The sequence below is a fragment of a genome, assembly GCF_019968955.1.
Source record: "MAG: Porospora cf. gigantea A chromosome Unknown PgA_NODE_59_length_51225_cov_357.344, whole genome shotgun sequence".
Classification (NCBI taxonomy): Eukaryota; Apicomplexa; class Conoidasida; order Eugregarinorida; family Porosporidae; genus Porospora; species Porospora cf. gigantea A.
In genome coordinates this window covers 20,463-37,755 of record NW_027151790.1, presented here as the reverse complement: position 1 = coordinate 37,755, position 17,293 = coordinate 20,463, and the positions used below count along the sequence as shown (strand labels likewise).

The following is a 17,293-nucleotide window of genomic DNA, read 5'->3' as shown; positions in this document are numbered from 1 at the left end:
TCACATCTCGGTCGCAATGGCCACCCACGGAGGCACAGGAAGCCTGGTGTCGGCGAGGTAGCACTGCAGGTCGCGCATGAATGTGACGTCGGTCGTTTTGTTAATGAACAGAGTCGATACCAAGCAGCATTTGCCGGTAAACTCCACCCTCTGAGCGTACGTTCCTATCTCACAGGGAGCGTCGAACTGAATGATGTGGTGTACTGGAGGCAGGTCCAGACGCTCCAGCGTATCGTCAGTCATGACAATGACCTCGGTCCGGCCCACCCTGCTGGCAGTTGGACGTTGTGCCTTACACGACAGGTCCGCCGTTCTGACATTATGTCCAGTGAGGTAGTCGATTACGCTCTCCACCTGGCTGGGGTCCACTACGACGACCACTGGAGGGGAGGTCTTCTTAAGGCAGAGGGACATGAAATGGAGTTTGTCTCCCTCCTTCACGTACTCAATGTCCTGCGCCGCTGACAACCGTAGTTGAGCCAACCGCTGTTGCACAAATATCGGCGACGCCGTGGCCACGGGAAGCGTGTCGAGGGCGGTCGCAGAGAACAAACAAAGCTGTTTGGGAACCTTTAACCGCTCAGCAATGAATGTCAGTTCGGATTCGTAGCTGCCGTCTAGCAGATGATCGGCGTCGTCTAGAATCAGCCTATCGCACTGCAACATGTGCCTCCTTCCTCGCTGTAGGGCGTCCACAAAAAGGGATGGCGTACCCACGCAGATGTGAGTACCGCGTCGCGTCATTTGTCTTTCGCCGCTCTCGTCGGCCGCCAGCAACTCGAAGCGCCTTAACGGAAAGTCGACGTAGGAGGCGCAGCGCTCCAAAAGCTCGTAGGCGGCCTCTGCAGTTTCTTTTGACGGGAGGAGGATGACACACAGAGGACCCTCCCCTGTTGTCAGTGGGAGACGACTTTCCGCCTCCATCGACAAGAGCAGCGCAGGCAGGACATAGCACAATGTCTTGCCAGTCCCAGCAGCAGCCACGCCGACTACATCCCTCCCCAGCAGCATAGCCGGAATGGCCTGCATTTGCAGCGGGGTTGGGTGGCAAATACCGTCTCGACTGAGAGCCTGGATCAACTGATTCGGGAACCGCATTTCTTGGAAGGACGGCACTGGCGGCGGGCAGTTCGAGCCTCGGACAGTAATGTGCATCCGCTTCCTGAACGCTGGTGCTGCCTCTGGCGACAGATGCTGGAGCCGCAATGGTAAGCTCCAACTCCCCGGCGAGGAGGAGCCCACCAGTAGGTCCGGCAGCACTTCTGGAGGCTCAGGTTGTGTCTCTCCGTCCTGGTGCCGGAGGAGGCGGCGGCTGTCATCCAGCAACGTAGGAACCGTGGCGGCGGGCGCGGATGCTGGTTTCTGTGGCTGGGCAGGCGTGTTGAATTTCTGAAGAAGGTCCTGACGCCGTCGTTCTCGTATTTGTTTTGCGGTTAGAAACTCGTCATCTGCAAATGGACAGGAGATCGTAGCACTTACCGCCTGCTTGTTTCATTATTGCGCCAAAAAAAACCACATTCACAGCGAGAACAACATTGACGACAGTTCATCTATCCCAGGCTCCTGCAGTTTCAGCCGAGAAGCGATAGGGCTTGGGCAAGGTGACAAGTTCGTCGGGCTGCACAAATGAAGCTCGTCCATATGTAGCGTCATCAAATTTGACTTGATGTCCTCATCAAGTGCCACCGCCAGTGACTTCAGGTTCAGCAGCCAGTTACAGTAGAAGCCTGACACCTCTCGGTCAAATAAGGCTCTCAGAGTTTCGTTAAGGATGACTTGTATTGCACATCGTAGCTGGGATTCGGTTAAAGCACAGCTGCCTTCCGGAAGACTAAACACCGAGTCGGTCAGCGCGCCTGGAAGCTGCTTGGCAGAGCGGACGGATCTAAGTGCAGTGAGTGGCCGATACTCACGCTACAATTCTGGCTCTGGCGCTTTCGAATTCCGCCTCCTTTGGAGAGTCACCTCGAGAACTCAGTTCCCAGACGTGGTGGAGCAGCAGCCGCTGGAACCTGTGCAGATCAGTCCGCAGGTCGACTACCAATCTGTCATTCTGCGACATCTTCGGGGCAGCCGTGGGCGACTCAGCTTGCACGTATTGTCGGAGCTCGTCCAGCGGAAGGAATAGCACTTGCCTCACAAACGACTATGTGACACCGAGCGGTAAACTTACAGTCGATTGGCAGAACTCGGATAGCCGTTGATTCCTGGACTGCAGCCGACTGATGTCAGCCTGTAGCAGCGCGACGCTCGCCAAGGCGGCAGCTGCCTTTAGGTGAATCCGATCACTGACTTTCAACAATCGGGAGAACGACTCAGTGAGCTCGTGGCCTATCGCTTGACCCTTGCGGATCTTCCGTTCAATACACTTATGAACTTGCAAGAGCGTTCCGGATCCCCCTAAGCCCCGAAGAGTGACCAATGTAATCGTGGGGAATGCACGACGCTCAGGCAGGTGCAACGTAAGTTTCAGTAGAAAATCCCAGGTTGGATCCAACACTGTCTCCTGGTAGTTCTGCAGGCTGATCAATACGGCCCAATTGACTCACGATTTCGCCGCTCTGTCCTGAAGCGAGACATAGTCCGCCGAAAGGCACTCAAGTACTGTGCGTCTGATGGCAAAATCCTCATTGAGCGGGAGTGTGCCGAATGTGCAACTCAGTGGCTCTGCAGGTCTCTCGTCATCGTTGAAAAGCGCAGGGGGTTTGGTAGGGACGATCTCCAGGAAGATCACGCGGTTTTCGCGGTCCATCTTGGCCCGAAGTCCGACGACAGAACTCCCTATCGCAACCGCCTCTCTCCACCATGCCGAATGCATTGGTATTCTGGAGTCCGCAGGAAGTTTGGTTATCTTTTCCAAAAAAGTCTCCACGAGATACACTCGAGCCAGGATAGGTCCCAACCCACGATATGACTTCTGGCACTCAGCGTACTGTTCCAGTACACCGTTGGCCTCCTCAAGCAGAGTGAAAATTGGTAGAAGACACTCGGCAGCGAGCCGCACTCCCTCGTCCGCCCTCATGAGCTGCGAAAGCAGGTAGACCACGTGGTGAGCGAGCTTCGCACGGAGTGAGTGCGAAAAGTCCACGCTCTGTGAGTACGAGACTCCCGTGGCAAGCGCCAGAAGCAGAATGCGTGCGTCACGGATGGTGGCCGGCCGGAAAGTGGACACTGCCGACGGCAGGTGAGGCATCACTTCCTGAGAGACAAAACCCAGCAGCGTTGCTCCTTTGGTCCATGCTCGAAAGAGGGACAGTAGATCGGCCTCATTGGAGGCGGAGGTCACCTCCAAGCAGACGACGTTCCACACACTGACCGCCAGTTCCAGCAACAAGGGGCCTCTCAGGATTTCTGAGCGGTTTTTGTAGGTCAGCAGATGCGGAACCTCTGGCTGCACTCGTTTTCGGTGTATGATTGTTTTCACTCGCTCCCACAGCTGAGACTTACCTCCTTCCACTGAGGCGGCGCGTTGCAGCTCCGGAAGAGGCAGCATTTGCGGGAAAAGCCATGGGCCGAGGAGCACCAGACGGGAGAGGTGGTCCTCTGCGGTCTTCAAAGTTGAGCCTTGGACCGACTCCAAAATCAGCATCAGCCTGTCACGCGATTTCGCGTTGGGAAGGCAATGGTGCCTATCTGCCTGCCGCTCAATGAACGGGATCAGCGACCCGATGGCTGCTTTCGACAAGCGCTCCACGCGCACTAACGGACAGAATATTCGACTGAACATCAGTTTTTTGAATTATGCATTCCCACTTCCCCAAGCATCTACAACCGCTTGCGTCCCAAGCTTCGAGTCGAATGAAACCACATGATTCTGACCCCATTCCCAGTTGGACTCGTTGTGTTGCTTGACTAGATACTTGTATTCAACTGTACCGTGGTTTCTGGGAAGCTTGACTGTGCCCGACCACACGTGATTCGGACCCCACTCGAGCTCGATCGCATTCTCTGCGGACCAAGCGCCGAGCTCGGGACAGGACCCCACGACAAACAGATTCTGACCGAAGTGAGTCGGGAAGTTGATCGCGAAGGTGACTTCCCATGAGGCCGCGTCCTGGCCTTCTTCTCGGGTTCGGGCGATATGAACTGCCTCCTGAAATAGGCGCAGCTTATGCTCAAGCCTTCTTAGTTTGAAGGACTCCCTCTGCCGAAGTTTCTTCTGTTGCAGCGTCTCATGCGCAGGGGGAGGGCTCACTGTGTACTGAAAGGCCACGTCAGCCATTTGCTTAAAATTACTTTAGTTTTGTGGGGCTTACGAATAGTTAGCGCGACTGTCTCAACTCATTGTACATCCAATCAAAACCCTCAGTGATACCCGTACCCTTAATGGCCGAGCATGGACAGATGTTCCACTGCCGGTCTCGAATATTATGCAGCTTGAGGGCCTCAGCCACATCGACCACGGTCATAGCCTCAGCAAGCTCCTGCTTGTTTGCGAACACCAAAAGGGCGACGCCCTTTAACTCCTCCTCCTCCAATATTAGATGCAGTTCCACCCTAGCGTCGTCCATGCGATTTCGGTCCGCGCTATCCACTACGAAAACGACGGCGTTCGTGTTGGGGTAGTAGCACCGCCAGTAAGGTCGAATGGTCGTCTGTCCACCCAGGTCCCAGACCTGGAACTTGATGTTCTTGTACTGCACCACCTCTAGATTGAAGCCAATGGTTGGCACCGTGTGTACGACGTCGTCGACTTGAAGCCTGAATAGGATTGTTGTCTTGCCAGCGTTGTCCAGTCCTAGAATGAGTATCCTGCACTCCTTGCTTCCAAAGAGCGATACGAGGCGTTCTGCCTAACGCCCTAACAGCGAACTCACCACTGATAGCGGAGATGATGCCTCCCATTGCAAAAAAAGGTTGCAGTCAATTCTCTCGATTTCGTCAACCAGCCACGATGCCAAGAATAGATTGTGAAGATGTCATGAGTGAACACGTTTGGGAAACCATTACACAACAACAGACTAGCGGAAACGCCTGATCTGGATAGCCTTGCGTCTCTTCCAGGCTGCACGCTTCGAAGGCCGGATGTGCTCGGTACCGCGGCCCTTGTTGAGAAGACCGCGAGATTTGCGGCCAGCCATGGTGACACCGCGGCATTCTCGGTGCTTCTGAGACCGGGCGCAGATCCAGTTGTACCGGTGGTCGTTGCGAATGTGAGGGCTCATGGGATCGACGAGGATGACTTCGAAGTACTTATAAGTACCGTCTTGGCCAACCCAGTAGGAGTTCAAGACGCGGAGGTTTCCGAACTTCTTACCCACACGCTTCTCAGCAGTAGCCTTAAGAGAAAGAGTAGCCTTCATCTGACGAATACCCTGATGCTTGGGCTTTCCGTAGGTGATACCCTTAGCAACCTGACGCTTGCGATCACCCTTGCGAATACGCACGCGGTAGACCACAACACCCGAGATTTTCTTGAACCCAAGCTTTCGCGCCTTTTCAGGACGAGTCGGCGAGGTGGCTCGGTGGATAGCAGGCAGCTGGCGGAACTCCCAAGTGCGAACACGGAAAAGATAGCGCATCACATCAGACTGCTTCTTGCGCCAGATCTCTTGAAGGTACTTGTAGGCTCCCATGGTGTGTTTGACTGTTCCCCCTGTAAATCGAGGATTACGGCTGTCCGTTTTGTCTCGAGTGACGTCACTAGTCGCTGAGTTCCATGTCATCCGCATCATCAGGTACGGGAGCTAGCTGCGGCAAGATACGATTCACAATAGCCTTCGGCCCAGCGAGGTCGGCTAGAGCCGCCTGTTGCTCGGCGCGTCGTCTCGCCATTTCTTCAGCAGCGGCCATTTCTGCTTCGGCCATGTCTCGTCGCCGCTTCTCTGCCTCGCGCCGACGTCGCTCAGTCTCGGCTTCGATTTCCTTGCGAATCTTTTCATCGCGATCAATGCGGGCTTGCTCCGCCTCCTCCTTCAGTTTGGGGTCAAACAGGCAGGACTCGTGCGGGTTCCAGAGCGGCGTAGGGTATTTGAAGTCGCAGTCGCCGAACTTGACCTCGGAAAAGAAGTGAACCCTCACAACACGTTCATCGAATTTCCGGCCGTCCACGAACTTCTTCACGTTCATCGCGTCTTGAACAGTTACGAATTTCATGAATGCGCTGCCCACCTCAGTTTGCTCCTCATCGACGTGGCCAGGGGCTGGTCGCGGCAGCCGCATCTCCAGCGGCTCCGCTACCTCCTCGATTTCGATCTCAACGTCCTCTACCACCTGAAAGTAGATGTCATCACTGCGAGCCTGGTCCCAGGTCAATACGTTAGCCAGCCAAAGACAACGAGAAGGAATCTCAAAACGGGCTGGGCGAATGAGCCACTTCGGCAACTGACCTTTAGCGTTTAACAGACACTTGAAGGGTTGCTGGAGTTCTCCGTACAGCTCAAGAGCGCGCTCTGCTCTGATGACCTTGATTCGGCTTCCGGACACGCTCAACCCGTCAAGAAACTCCCGACAGCCGGCGAACTCGCTGTTGTCCGCAAACGCAAAGACAGCCATAGCGGCGTCGTCACCTTCTTCCGGCTCCAGCGTCGTCTTTGACGCACCTCGTTTGAAGGAGATGTAGTGAAACATCACCAGAAGACCGAATGAGGTCAGCATCTCGAAGATCTTTCGTGGGTGCACAAGCGACACCGGCGGCAGGTTGCAGACCACACAGGCCTCGGCGCATTGCAAACCCAGAGACGAAGTCAGCGTGCTCATGGAGCCGTGGGAGTTAGCGGGAGGTGCGTGCGCTTTTTCCATGTTGGCACCCAGACCGCTCAGCACTGCGGTGCCTGCTGCTTGGGCTACAGCAAGGCCCAGGCCGCCTTGTAGCGTCGTCATCTGCGAGCCAGGAATACTATAGAGAGCTTTGTTGTAAGCCTTGGGCCGCTCCACAGTTATGGTGTATCCCAAGCACGATATTCCGTTGAGAACGAGCGCATTGTTCGTCTCTTCGAAGTTTCGCAACTGAATTTGGAAGGTATGTGGATCCTCGGATACCTCGCAGCTTACTACCGGCTTACCTGGCGTCATGTTGCCGCGCAGAGCGATGAGTGCAGCGTTCATGAAGTCAAGGAGTTGGTCCTTGGTGAGCGACGGAGGGAGATTGCCGATAGCCAGATGCTTAGCCATCATTGCGTCTTCCGGCTCGACCCGGTGAAGCTCAAATAGCCGGGCGATCTTCGATCTTGTCGAGGGATCTTCCTCGGGAACCCTCGCTCGCGGTTTGGGCGGAAGCCGAGCTTCCGTGGCATATTTCTTCATCATGGCCGCCTGTTCCTCGGGTTTTGGAGGCGAGTCAAATCGAAATCGCTTTCGTGCCTCTCGACTCATGCCTCTTCCCGCGTCTGGCTGGCTGAGAGGTGAGTCGGAGCGGTGACGTCTTCGTCTTTCCTCGCTGCGGTCCCGACGAGAGAGGTCCCTTGGTCGCGCGTCCATACAAAGTAAATCCGGGTTTATATGTCTGACGGCATCAAGCTCACTCAGCCGACTCCGCAGGCTTTGGAAGACGCCACAAAGAGCAGTTGCTCGGCTAGACCAACTCAGTCAGCTGATTTCTGGGCCGTACAATACCAGTACGCTGCTGCCGTGTGTGTGTCCCCTGCTCTTAAACCTGAAGAGCAGGACGCTTGGACCGCCTTTATGCAACACGCTTACGGCAGGTACGTCGCCGCTATTCGAGCGTCTCTGCATCCGTCCATCGCAGCGGCCGTAGGAGAGCAGGGGGAAATCCATCCCAAGAAAGAGACTCCTCCACCGAAGCGGCCCCGGCTGGCTGCCACCCCCAGTCAGCAGATTCGTTAGAGATCTGTCGCCTACCGTCGAGAACCCCACATGCTATTCATTGAGAAGTGTTGTTAGTCTTCCGCAATCGAAGAGGTGGCGCCGTCCATTTTCGCTTTGCGTGAAAGTAGCAGTGGCTGTCAATTCGAAAACATGAAGTTGAGGACGGCACCGTCGCCCGGTCTGTGAAGCATGCGGATAAAGCCACGTTTTAATGTCTGAAAACATCAAGCTCACTCAGCCGACTCCGCAGGCTTTGGAAGACGCCACAAAGAGCAGCTGCTCGGCTAGACCAACTCAGTCAGCTGATTTCTGGGCCGTACAATACCAGTACGCTGCTGCCGTGTGTGTGTCCCCTGCTCTTAAACCTGAAGAGCAGGACGCTTGGACCGCCTTTATGCAACACGCTTACGGCAGGTACGTCGCCGCAATTCGAGCGTCTCTGCATCCGTCCATCGCAGCGGCCGTAGGAGAGCGCGACGACCACAAGGACACTCCCAAATTAGAGGCGCCTCCGCCGCCAAAGCGAGTCCGCCTCACAGCGCGTTGCGCAAATGATTCCTGTTCTCGGCCATCTGACGTGTCTGGCATCCTAGTGTGCACCGTGTGTACCAAGGCACATCACACGAGCTGCTTACCGCACCCGCCCATTTTCGAACTGGTCAGACAGGACTCGTACAGCTGCGAGGACTGCAAAGTTTGCTCGGCATGCGCGGACGCTCAGGAAACAGAAGACATGGTCTTCTGTGACGCCTGCGACCGTGGCTTTCACCTGCGCTGCCACGGGCTCACCGAGCTACCTCAGGACGACCAGTGGTTCTGCAGAGACTGCAGCGTCTGTAGCGTCTGCCAAGTCAAGTGCGATGCTGACGAGGTTCGCACGCTGAACTTCTTCAAAAAGAGAGGCAACATCGTTGTGAAGTGAGTTCTCACGGCGCCCGTCATTTAGGTTGTGCTCGAGCTGCTTCGCCGCCGAACCACAGCAAGCGCCGCTTCCCCCGTGCCGCAGTTGCGGAGATGAAATTTCCGCTCGTCAGACACCATTTGCCACCAAATGCAGCGTTTGCAACGCTTGTGAGTGTTCCTTTGGGTGTTGATGCAGTCGTTCACGCCAGGTGTGTCTTTCCGCATCATGATGTGTGCCTACACTGTATTGGGTAATTTTAGGATGGAATGGTACTTCGCAGAATCCAACTCTCACATGGGTCCTGTCGATGAGGCCTACCTAGGACAGGCATTTGCTTCGTGAGGTGCAGAATAAGAGATGATGATCACATGTTTTAGACAGCACATCGACGGTGAAACATTAGTGTGGAGGTACGGCATGGAGAAGTGGGCTCCTATCTCTGAGGTACCGGAGCTGAAGGCCGCACTCCGTGCTGACGAAGAATCCGAAGACGCGGCGGAGGCAACGCCGCCGAATACGCCAGATCAGGTCAAACAAACTTCACCCAAAACGGCGGAGGAGAAGAAACTGCATAACGCCGAAAGGCGTCGTAGGTATCGCGAACGGCAAAAGACGAAGCGCGCTTTGGGATTCGCCACCAACGTGAAACGTAACGTCCATGTCTATGTCTCGGGACTGCCACGAAACGAGGTAGCGTGCTCGGTGGAAGCACTGGTGAGGGATCCAACACACGCTCATGCAGGCCGAAATCTTCAAGCAGGCTGGAGTTCTGCAGACTGACACGACAACGCAGCGGCCAAGAGTTAAGTTATACAGTAACGAGGATGGGAAGCTGAAGGGCGATGCGCTGGTGTCGTACGTAAACACCGAGAGTGTGGACCTGGCCGTGAGATTCCTGCACGGAACGGAGTTCGAAGGGCAGACCATCAGTGTGATCCCGGCAAAATTCGACCACATACCCACGACGTCACTGCAGCTAGCTGAACTGCAGACCAGAGCGCGTGAACTGCAGGTTTACGATCGGGGCAAGCGTCGCAAAATCCAAGAACGTCGCCAGGAAGGCTGGGGTGTGGCGGTGAGCAGCGGCAAGCCGCTACTGATGGTGTTTCACTGCTGGACGGCGGATACAGCACAGACGTTCGGGGTCGACTGTGGTCTCTACGTGTGGATAGCAGCGCGCTTGATGGTTGCCCTCAAGCAGCTCTTCGGTGAGAGTGTCATCAAAAAGGTGACGCCTATCAACGCGCACCCGCAGGGAGTCTGCGTACTACGGGCAGACACGAACGATTCCGCTGAGTGTATCATGAAGGTCATGCTCGACGCCCCAGAGGCTCGCTTGTGGGCGGGCGGTGAGGTGCCTTTGCGTTTCGATGTCTACCAGAAGGGTGTGGACCTTAGTTCCCAAGTACCTGAAGAAGATGCATGGGTCACACCTGAGAGGAGCGACGCATTTGTCCGATCCCTGGGGGAGGCAGATTTGCCAGTCGCACAACGCCTCATTCGTGAAACGACCCATGCCATTCGGCTCAACGGCCCTCCGCGCAGGGACCCCGCCATTCTTGTGAAGTCTCCGGACGCAGAGCAAGCAGCTCGTCTCGATAATTTCGGATTGTGGCTCGACGAGCAGTCTAGCTCCGATGATGAGTTCGCCGTGCGCACCGAGCAGTAGTAAATTGGGCCAATACTGACTGTATGTGGTTCTGCTGCCGAGGCCCGCTGCAAGACGATGCCATCGAGATCGCGTGTGACCCGTCAGAGGACAATGCGCCAAGTGTCGCGGATCTTCCACCTGCCCGTGAAACGCTCCAACCCACACGGCCCGTCTTCAACGGGCGGTCCATCACCATCCCCCCCGCTCGCCGCTCGTGGTCAGTTAGGACCCCAGACTTCGGTGCGCATGGCAGCTCCACCATAGCAGCGACCGAATCATCGACCACATCATCGACCGTGTCTACCTCGGACACCAAGAGCGAAGACACCACACTGGATTCTGATTCAGAGACGTCAGATTCACAGGCGTCTACTGCTACAGAGACGTCCACTTCTACAGACACCTCCGCTGCTACAGCGACGTCGACTGATTCGCCTCGTAGTTGACTCCGATCCCACTGTACAGGCTCATGATACAATCCCCTCCAACAAACCATCATAGCGAGGCGAAGATCAAAGTGTTGATGCGAGAAAGGTTGACAACGTGCGAGTGGGTAGGCATTCGTTAAACACAGAATACCTCCAATTGAGATGGTAGAGTATCGGTCACTGTGAGTTGCTTCAGAGTTGAATATTAGTGAGGACAGGGGCTGGCCCTTCCGGCTAATCGTCCTCGCCACATGCCTTGCGACCGCCCTAATCTGGTGGTGGCCCGCGGGGTACACGGCTGACCCCAAGACTTTGGAGTGGAGGGACGACTCACTCTGCGCCGCGACGACCCGCCTCACGGAGGGAGCATGCCTGGGTGCCCCGTACTTGTACGCTACTTTTCACGGCGGCAAAAAAGAGGGCACTCTTCGCAACGTCTGCCGTTTTTCCAGGGATGGCTGCAGCCTGGGCTCGGTTCTCGAACCCACTGAGGCGTATAGCCCTCACTCCATCCGCGGTCTCGTCCTAGCGCCGAGCGGAAACCTTCTCCTGACAGAGGCCTATCGTCAAGCGTCTAAGGTGGTGGAGTTCTCAGATTGTGGTGAAGGAGGCAGGCGGAGATTTCTTCGGTTCTTGGCAACGAACGTTCCTGGGAATACGGGGCTTATTCATCCCTATGGGATTGCACTTAACACGACAGGCACTACAGTCCATGATATGTTTGTGTCTGCCCAAGGTACTTTCGCTGTCTACCGGTACGATTACCAAACGGGCATGCCTGAACCCGTTCCAGCCGGCTTGCATGCTCAAGCTGTGCCTGACAGAAACGGCAACAGCGAGAAAGTTCTAAGCCGAGAGAAGCCAGCCTTTTGGAAAAACGTCATCAAAAGCACGTACCGTAGCACTCGCCTTCAAGACGCAGCCCGAGAAAAGCTGGCGAGGTTTGTATTTCCGGGACAGTTTGTAAATCTCGACGGAGCCGAAGTCCGTGGAGTAATCGTTGATCAGTTTGGCAGATTGTGGGTCTCTAACAAGAGGCAGGGCGTCCAAGTTTATAACGGAGCTGGCCAACTCCTCGCCACGCCGCTGACGACAGAAAGCAGTGAGTTCAAGGCAATGACATTACAGACCGCATCCCGGTCGCGCTTATCCTTCACGGAGACTACGTCTACGTGTCTTGCCTTCGGAATCACTCGGTGATCGAGATTAACGTACTTACTATGCAAGTCGGCCGGCAGTACACGACTCCAGGTCTGAAACACCCCAGCGGCGCGGTTGTCTTTGGTCGTACATTGTTTGTCGCATCGCAGCTCACAGTGAGAAGTTGCTGGCCGTCTCACGCAGCGCATACTGTTCTCCATCGACATGGACACGGGTGTCGGGACGACTGTCCTGTCTGGGTTGCCAGACGTTCCGGAGCACCTGATGCTGTCGTCGTGCTAATTAATAAAATGAAACTCGTCTGCCACGTCGGCTCCTCAATCACCCAGATAGGGCCGGTCGGTGACCGGCTGCCTTCTGTACTGATGCCGTCCTCGCTGGAGGACGGCACTAGATCAACCGTCTTCACGTCACCAGTCGATCCAGTACCAGACGTCATGCTCGCATTGGCGGCCTCCGCCATTTTCAAGCAGCTCCGGGTGTTCTCGTTAGAAGATTTTTGCATCCACCTTCCCTGGAGCGCACGCTACTCCCGTTTGGAGGGTTTGCTCTTCGAAGCTTTCGACGCACACGGAGTGGCAGCGCTGGGCCTTTGGGAGCCGGAACGCTGTAATGTGGAGGCTTGGCGAACGCTGCCCACCAACCAAATGCAAACAGTCGGTTCCGAATGTTTGGATCGACGCGACTCTGTTGTTATTGTAGACATAGGCGATCACTCCACTGTGGTTCATGGAATGGTGGCTGGTACTCGCATGCGAACGGAGAGTTATCCTGTGTGTGGCGACATGCTCACAGACTGCTACGCCCAGATTAGTGGAGACGAGGTCACCGCCGAGACCGGATCCCGATTACAAGTGGCTTCCTGTTTCCGAGAGTTCAGTTTTTGCAAGGATCTGGGTACTGCTGCTGCGGCGGTCTACGCCCCCCCTGAGCTGCTGTTCAACCCGTCAGCCTTCCAGACTCAGATGCCATCAGTGCGTCTGCAGACCAGCGTCGCTGACTGGCCCAGTCTGCCAGAGGTTGTCGTGTCCTTTGTACAGAAGGCGCCGATAGATTTCCGCAGAATACTCTACGAAAATATAGCTGTGGCGGGGTGTGTGTCGCGACTGCAGGGGTTCGGACCTCGGCTGGCGACCGAGGTGCAAAGGGCGATAACGAGACGGTACGGGATCGACGATGAGTGAGTGACGGGCACCGCCCACACAGATCCAATCACGTCAGAACTGGCGTTCACTGGGTGGGGGCTCCGCGAGCCGTACGCTCGTTCACGTGGACGGGCTGCTCCTCCTTGGCAAGCTCACAGAAAGCTCCAGTGATAACGAAGGCTGACTACGAGGAGCTCGGACCGCGTAGACTCAGCGTACAATACCCCTACGATCCATCACTGTTCTAACAACTCACATTGGATATCTTCATTCATCCGGGTTGGACACAGGTTCAGGCTCGTCGACGTCCCAGGATACAGATTTTCTGGCGGTTTCCTCTTGGGGCTCGTCGACGTCCCAGGACACAGATTTTCTGGCGGTTTCCTCTCGGGTGTCCAACGATCCGCTTCTTCTGCCCTCTGGGGGCGGTAGGTCCTCGACAGTGGACGCTAGGTCCTCGTTCAGTGTGTCGTCTGTGCTGTCCTCGTTTTTTTTGGTAAATCCTCCCGACTCCGTTTCTACGTCGTTCACGTAATCGTCGCCGAGAAGTTCGCTGCGAGTGAACTCGTCCAGATCCAGGTACCCGGGGGCATGGGGCCACCCGTCGAACTCATGCTCATCCACGCAGCCCGCGCAGCACGTGTCGAAGAACGCACCCTTGTTCTCCGGATAAGCTTGGTAGTAGTTATCGAAGCCGTGCGCGTCCCCCACGTAACAGACATAACTCGATCCTAAGTCGATGTGGTTGTAGTCGTAGTGTCCTGTGTAATCGGGGTCCTGAGTTCGTTTAAGTTGAAGAGGAAGGCCTTCCACCTTGTCTACGTAGTACTCTTCGATCTCAGCGTAGCTCATGCCCTTAAGGACTCGGCAGCCAGGCTCATAGGTCTTGCGGACGCGAGGGGGAGCCTGATGAGGCTCTACAACGCGCGTAGTCGGCTCGATGCGGACTTTATCTCGCTTGGCCACGCGAGTGAGCTTCCTCGTAGGAGGTCCTCTTGGTGGGCGTGGGGGAGCTGCGTCTCTTTTGACTGGGATTTGAGACGCCTGGCGACTGCCCTGAATTTCGCGACTGACCTTCTCGACCGAGTCGTCGTCCTTCACAAAATCAGGCAGATCAGTTTCCGCATCCTTCATCTCAGGTCGGACACGGTCCACAGGGGGGTCGTAAGCGTCGGTACCGACTTCCAGACGCCCGGCATCGAGAGAAATGGATTCAACAGCGTCGTCCCCATGGAGTGCCGCCTGCCTCGCCTGCCAGGTGGCTTCCCTCTCGGCCTCCACCTCCTCCGCCGTCAGCTCCAGATGACTGTCCTCGGCGTAGTACGCGCTCTCCTGTTGGCGGAATACTGGCTGTGCGGAAGATATCGTGCCTAGCAGGTGATCTTGCCACACGACCACCCTTCTCGGCTCTTTAGGCGTACCAATGTGCTGACGCACACCCAGGGACGCCAGCAGCAGCTTGGAATCCTCCGAATAGAGAAGATTCAGGTCTTCCGCGTGAATGCTGTAGTTGTCGATGGCTTTCTGGTGGTCCCAATTGAGCTCCAGACGAAGGCTAATGATTGGGATATTGGTTTCTACTTGACCTCCTGACGGGTCATCAGTAGCCCGGTAATTCATCATCATAGGTAAGCTGCCGATGAAAAGAGGCGTTGTAGAATCCAGCCCCTTAAGAATCAGGTTGAAGTATGCAATGTCCTGGTCTCGAGATCCGGTCTTCAGTGATACACTGTATGTGGCCTCCCTCTAAACCCCACTCCAGCACCGCTCCCGGTGCATAAGCGAGACATATGACCTTGTTGACGACGCACACAAGCCTGGTAACAGGTGTATCTCCGTCCCAGCATGTGCGACCCTTGTAGCGAATAGTGAGACGCGCCACCGCGGGCGCATGTTGTACCATACACTTCGGCAAGCACAGGGAGAACACCGCCACCCGAATACTTCGGGCCAGCCCGAGTCCTCCGTTGGTCACTGAGCACCACTCGGATGCCTCCACCTGCACGTTGGGGGAGCGAAGGGTGAAGCTCGCGTCTTGGACTAAGGCATCGAAGGCTCCGTACTCGACGAGCTCAATGGCAGTCATAATCGAGTCATATTCACAACACTAAGAAGATATGCGGCCATGCTGCACGAGAATTTCTCGAGCCGCATTGTTTATGTGCCGGAACCTATCCGGTCCCAACTTGATCCCCCCGTACCATCGCGTTACCATCACGTACGACCCAGGCAGCACCTTTGCGAGATGAAACATTTGGTGAACCCGGCCACCTGCAGCGGACTCCCCGTCAGAGTCGTGGTCCTCGATCCACCCTTCAGGGCCAGGGATCACTGGTGACTCCAGTCTGTAGCAGGTGATGTTATGGCATGCACGCGAGATCTTGTTCAGCTGGAGAAGTGTGTGCTGAACTTCCTGGACTTGTTCGTATGAAGACACCTCAGCAAAGTGTGCTTGAAACACCGACTTCCTGTCCATGAACGGAGTTCCATGGTGGATGGTCACGCCGTTTGGAGTCGTCGTTGTGACTTGTTTTATGCCCATAGCGTGCACTTCCGTAGCTGAAGTGCTGGGAGTTGCGTCGTCGTCCACCTCGGAGTCCTTGGTCAGACTCTGGGATGCTTCGAAAATCTGCAGCTTTCGTTGCTGTTCCTTCCTCATGAGGAGGTCCTGTGCCTCTGCGTCAATCAACATTTTCAACGGAGCTGTATCCACTGCGTCCTGTGCGGCATCCAAAAACTCAAAGAGAACCACCTCTCCCGCTGGCAGCTCACCCAGATAGAGTTGCAAATTACGCACTGTTCTGGCGAGCTGCTCGTCATCCAGCCACCACGCGTCTAACGCCAACAATTCGATTTGACTGGCAGGGTAGTCGTAGGGGACCCTGACGCGCAATGCGAAGTGGGTGTCCACCGTGCTTGGGACCCAACCAGGGGGCAGTTCAAGCCCCAGTAGGGCGTTCCACTGACCAGTAAAACTAGACGGCACCAAGCCACATATCTCCAGCAAAGACCGTCTATGATCCCAGTTGAAGAACGCATGCTCAAATATCAACCTAAGGGCCTCGAGCTCTTCCTGATAGGCTTCCGTGTGTCCAGACATCCTGAGTCTGTCTTTATTCTGCAAATTGATGCCTCGCCGTAAGTCCTCAGACAGCGTCCGACCGACAACCAGACGACGCCGCTCATCTAACGCTGAGGCCCATCGACGCGTTACAGCTCGTAGAGAGCTCCCCGTTTGGGAAGAGCTCAAATTCCACGCGTCTACGGAGATTTCGAGCATGGCCATGACGTGCTTTGAAGTGGTATACTATTACATCTGGTTCCTATACGCTGGGCAGTGGGTTGTAAAGTACTATCAACGCTTCCTGCACCTCCCTGTGCTGCGGATACCCACCGTTGAGTCGTTCTTGGTCGTCTTCAGCATCGACTTCTTCTATCGTGAAATTCTCTGCTGGGGATACATCGTGGACCCGCTCCAAATCTGCTTCCGCTACTCGACGCTCTCCGAAAGATCCCGCGGAGCCTACGCCAACACCATCTTGGCTGTGCTCTCTACGGTGGTGGGCTGCGGGCTGACTTTTGGCCTCACCGCCGGGTTGAGCCGAGCGATGCCTGTGTTGTTCCCCAAACCTGATTGGGCGGCTTGGGATCTGGAATTACACAGCAACTCGATGGTTTCGTGTTTCCTTGCGGAGTTCTTCTTGACGGGTATTCACTACGCTATGACGGTTCAAACAATTGTTCTGAACTCCCTTGTGAACCAACAGCACACAGTGAGTACTCTCACCGGCCAACACACAGCACATGATCAGCGTGAAGCTTCGAAGTATGCGCTTCTTCTCCTCCTTCGTCGTCGCGGCACTAACCAGCTTGGGTGCTGCCGTCACCAAGGGCGGCCCGATGCTGAACCCCGTTTACACCATCCTGGCTGGGCTGGCTCGCCGAAACGCGAACAAGGACTGGCTGTTGATGACTATCGTTCTCCTGTCTGCTCAAGTGTTGGCTGCGGCAGTGGCGTACAGGGCGGTGCGGATGAAAACGAAGCAGGATTGAGATTCAGTACTGCCGTCAAACAGACCTCCAAGTTCGGGAAGCAGTCGATGTTGTAGTGTTGGCAAGTCAGCAACGCGTTCGCGAAGTCAGTCCATATAGTAGAATGCACCTCAGTTAAGAGCTGGTCGTCTGATAGTCGCCTCAGAAAGGTGCGTATCTTGCCTGTATCCTTCATTGTCGGCGT

General features: G+C 55.6%; 12 protein-coding genes across 22 annotated transcripts; 6 read left to right on the top strand and 6 right to left on the bottom strand.

Annotated features, from left to right (window-relative positions):
• KVP18_001090 (uncharacterized protein) lies at positions 1–1,495 on the bottom strand (the record flags this gene model as incomplete). 2 transcript variants are annotated; one of them, XM_067950756.1, is made up of 2 exons in its annotated part: positions 1–1,448; positions 1,480–1,495. In XM_067950756.1, 2 exons carry the CDS (start codon positions 1,493–1,495, stop codon positions 1–3), a joined length of 1,464 nt encoding a protein of 487 aa, XP_067807478.1. The 2 variants fall into 2 exon arrangements, with proteins under 2 accessions (XP_067807478.1, XP_067807477.1); XM_067950755.1 differs by lacking the exon at positions 1,480–1,495 and having other exon boundaries at positions 1–1,098.
• A 23-nt stretch (positions 1,496–1,518) lies between these two features.
• Positions 1,519–4,222, bottom strand: KVP18_001094 (uncharacterized protein; the record flags this gene model as incomplete). 3 transcript variants are annotated; one of them, XM_067950761.1, is made up of 5 exons in its annotated part: positions 1,519–1,885; positions 1,914–2,146; positions 2,174–2,522; positions 2,550–3,699; positions 3,754–4,222. In XM_067950761.1, the coding sequence occupies 5 exons, from the start codon at positions 4,220–4,222 to the stop codon at positions 1,519–1,521; spliced, it is 2,568 nt and encodes an 855-aa protein (XP_067807483.1). The 3 variants fall into 3 exon arrangements, with proteins under 3 accessions (XP_067807483.1, XP_067807485.1, XP_067807484.1); XM_067950763.1 differs by lacking the exons at positions 1,519–1,885; positions 1,914–2,146; positions 2,174–2,522; positions 3,754–4,222 and having other exon boundaries at positions 2,546–3,727; XM_067950762.1 differs by lacking the exons at positions 1,519–1,885; positions 1,914–2,146; positions 2,174–2,522; positions 2,550–3,699 and having other exon boundaries at positions 3,740–4,222.
• A 40-nt stretch (positions 4,223–4,262) lies between these two features.
• On the bottom strand, positions 4,263–4,845 carry KVP18_001092 (uncharacterized protein; the record flags this gene model as incomplete). 2 transcript variants are annotated; one of them, XM_067950759.1, is made up of 2 exons in its annotated part: positions 4,263–4,789; positions 4,818–4,845. In XM_067950759.1, the coding sequence occupies 2 exons, from the start codon at positions 4,843–4,845 to the stop codon at positions 4,263–4,265; spliced, it is 555 nt and encodes a 184-aa protein (XP_067807481.1). The 2 variants fall into 2 exon arrangements, with proteins under 2 accessions (XP_067807481.1, XP_067807480.1); XM_067950758.1 differs by having other exon boundaries at positions 4,263–4,738.
• A 116-nt stretch (positions 4,846–4,961) lies between these two features.
• KVP18_001089 (uncharacterized protein) lies at positions 4,962–5,576 on the bottom strand (the record flags this gene model as incomplete). Its single annotated transcript, XM_067950754.1, has 1 exon — positions 4,962–5,576. One exon carries the CDS (start codon positions 5,574–5,576, stop codon positions 4,962–4,964), a length of 615 nt encoding a protein of 204 aa, XP_067807476.1.
• A 67-nt stretch (positions 5,577–5,643) lies between these two features.
• Positions 5,644–7,419, bottom strand: KVP18_001091 (uncharacterized protein; the record flags this gene model as incomplete). Its single annotated transcript, XM_067950757.1, has 1 exon — positions 5,644–7,419. One exon carries the CDS (start codon positions 7,417–7,419, stop codon positions 5,644–5,646), a length of 1,776 nt encoding a protein of 591 aa, XP_067807479.1.
• Positions 7,420–7,440: 21 nt separating this feature from the next.
• KVP18_001105 (uncharacterized protein) lies at positions 7,441–7,785 on the top strand (the record flags this gene model as incomplete). Its single annotated transcript, XM_067950783.1, has 1 exon — positions 7,441–7,785. The coding sequence occupies one exon, from the start codon at positions 7,441–7,443 to the stop codon at positions 7,783–7,785; it is 345 nt and encodes a 114-aa protein (XP_067807502.1).
• A 193-nt stretch (positions 7,786–7,978) lies between these two features.
• Positions 7,979–10,340, top strand: KVP18_001087 (uncharacterized protein; the record flags this gene model as incomplete). Of its 3 annotated transcripts, XM_067950752.1 has the most annotated exons (5): positions 7,979–8,685; positions 8,714–8,838; positions 8,880–9,009; positions 9,049–9,361; positions 9,414–10,340. In XM_067950752.1, 5 exons carry the CDS (start codon positions 7,979–7,981, stop codon positions 10,338–10,340), a joined length of 2,202 nt encoding a protein of 733 aa, XP_067807474.1. The 3 variants fall into 3 exon arrangements, with proteins under 3 accessions (XP_067807474.1, XP_067807473.1, XP_067807472.1); XM_067950751.1 differs by lacking the exons at positions 8,714–8,838; positions 8,880–9,009; positions 9,049–9,361; positions 9,414–10,340 and having other exon boundaries at positions 7,979–8,689; XM_067950750.1 differs by lacking the exons at positions 7,979–8,685; positions 8,714–8,838; positions 8,880–9,009; positions 9,049–9,361 and having other exon boundaries at positions 9,408–10,340.
• Positions 10,341–10,363: 23 nt separating this feature from the next.
• Positions 10,364–10,768, top strand: KVP18_001093 (uncharacterized protein; the record flags this gene model as incomplete). The annotated part of the gene is made up of 1 exon (XM_067950760.1): positions 10,364–10,768. One exon carries the CDS (start codon positions 10,364–10,366, stop codon positions 10,766–10,768), a length of 405 nt encoding a protein of 134 aa, XP_067807482.1.
• Positions 10,769–10,912: 144 nt separating this feature from the next.
• Positions 10,913–12,193, top strand: KVP18_005252 (uncharacterized protein; the record flags this gene model as incomplete). The annotated part of the gene is made up of 4 exons (XM_067949651.1): positions 10,913–10,932; positions 10,960–11,852; positions 11,879–12,066; positions 12,095–12,193. 4 exons carry the CDS (start codon positions 10,913–10,915, stop codon positions 12,191–12,193), a joined length of 1,200 nt encoding a protein of 399 aa, XP_067807512.1.
• Positions 12,194–12,201: 8 nt separating this feature from the next.
• Positions 12,202–13,304, top strand: KVP18_001103 (uncharacterized protein; the record flags this gene model as incomplete). Of its 2 annotated transcripts, XM_067950781.1 has the most annotated exons (2): positions 12,349–13,091; positions 13,118–13,304. In XM_067950781.1, 2 exons carry the CDS (start codon positions 12,349–12,351, stop codon positions 13,302–13,304), a joined length of 930 nt encoding a protein of 309 aa, XP_067807500.1. The 2 variants fall into 2 exon arrangements, with proteins under 2 accessions (XP_067807499.1, XP_067807500.1); XM_067950780.1 differs by lacking the exon at positions 13,118–13,304 and having other exon boundaries at positions 12,202–13,095.
• Positions 13,305–13,323: 19 nt separating this feature from the next.
• Positions 13,324–16,342, bottom strand: KVP18_001085 (uncharacterized protein; the record flags this gene model as incomplete). 4 transcript variants are annotated; one of them, XM_067950745.1, is made up of 3 exons in its annotated part: positions 13,324–14,785; positions 14,814–15,163; positions 15,191–16,156. In XM_067950745.1, the coding sequence occupies 3 exons, from the start codon at positions 16,154–16,156 to the stop codon at positions 13,324–13,326; spliced, it is 2,778 nt and encodes a 925-aa protein (XP_067807467.1). The 4 variants fall into 4 exon arrangements, with proteins under 4 accessions (XP_067807467.1, XP_067807469.1, XP_067807466.1 ...); XM_067950747.1 differs by lacking the exons at positions 14,814–15,163; positions 15,191–16,156 and having other exon boundaries at positions 13,324–14,679; XM_067950744.1 differs by lacking the exon at positions 15,191–16,156 and having other exon boundaries at positions 14,726–15,142.
• On the top strand, positions 16,335–17,109 carry KVP18_005251 (uncharacterized protein; the record flags this gene model as incomplete). The annotated part of the gene is made up of 2 exons (XM_067949650.1): positions 16,335–16,829; positions 16,858–17,109. 2 exons carry the CDS (start codon positions 16,335–16,337, stop codon positions 17,107–17,109), a joined length of 747 nt encoding a protein of 248 aa, XP_067807511.1.
• Positions 17,110–17,293: the final 184 nt, after the last annotated feature.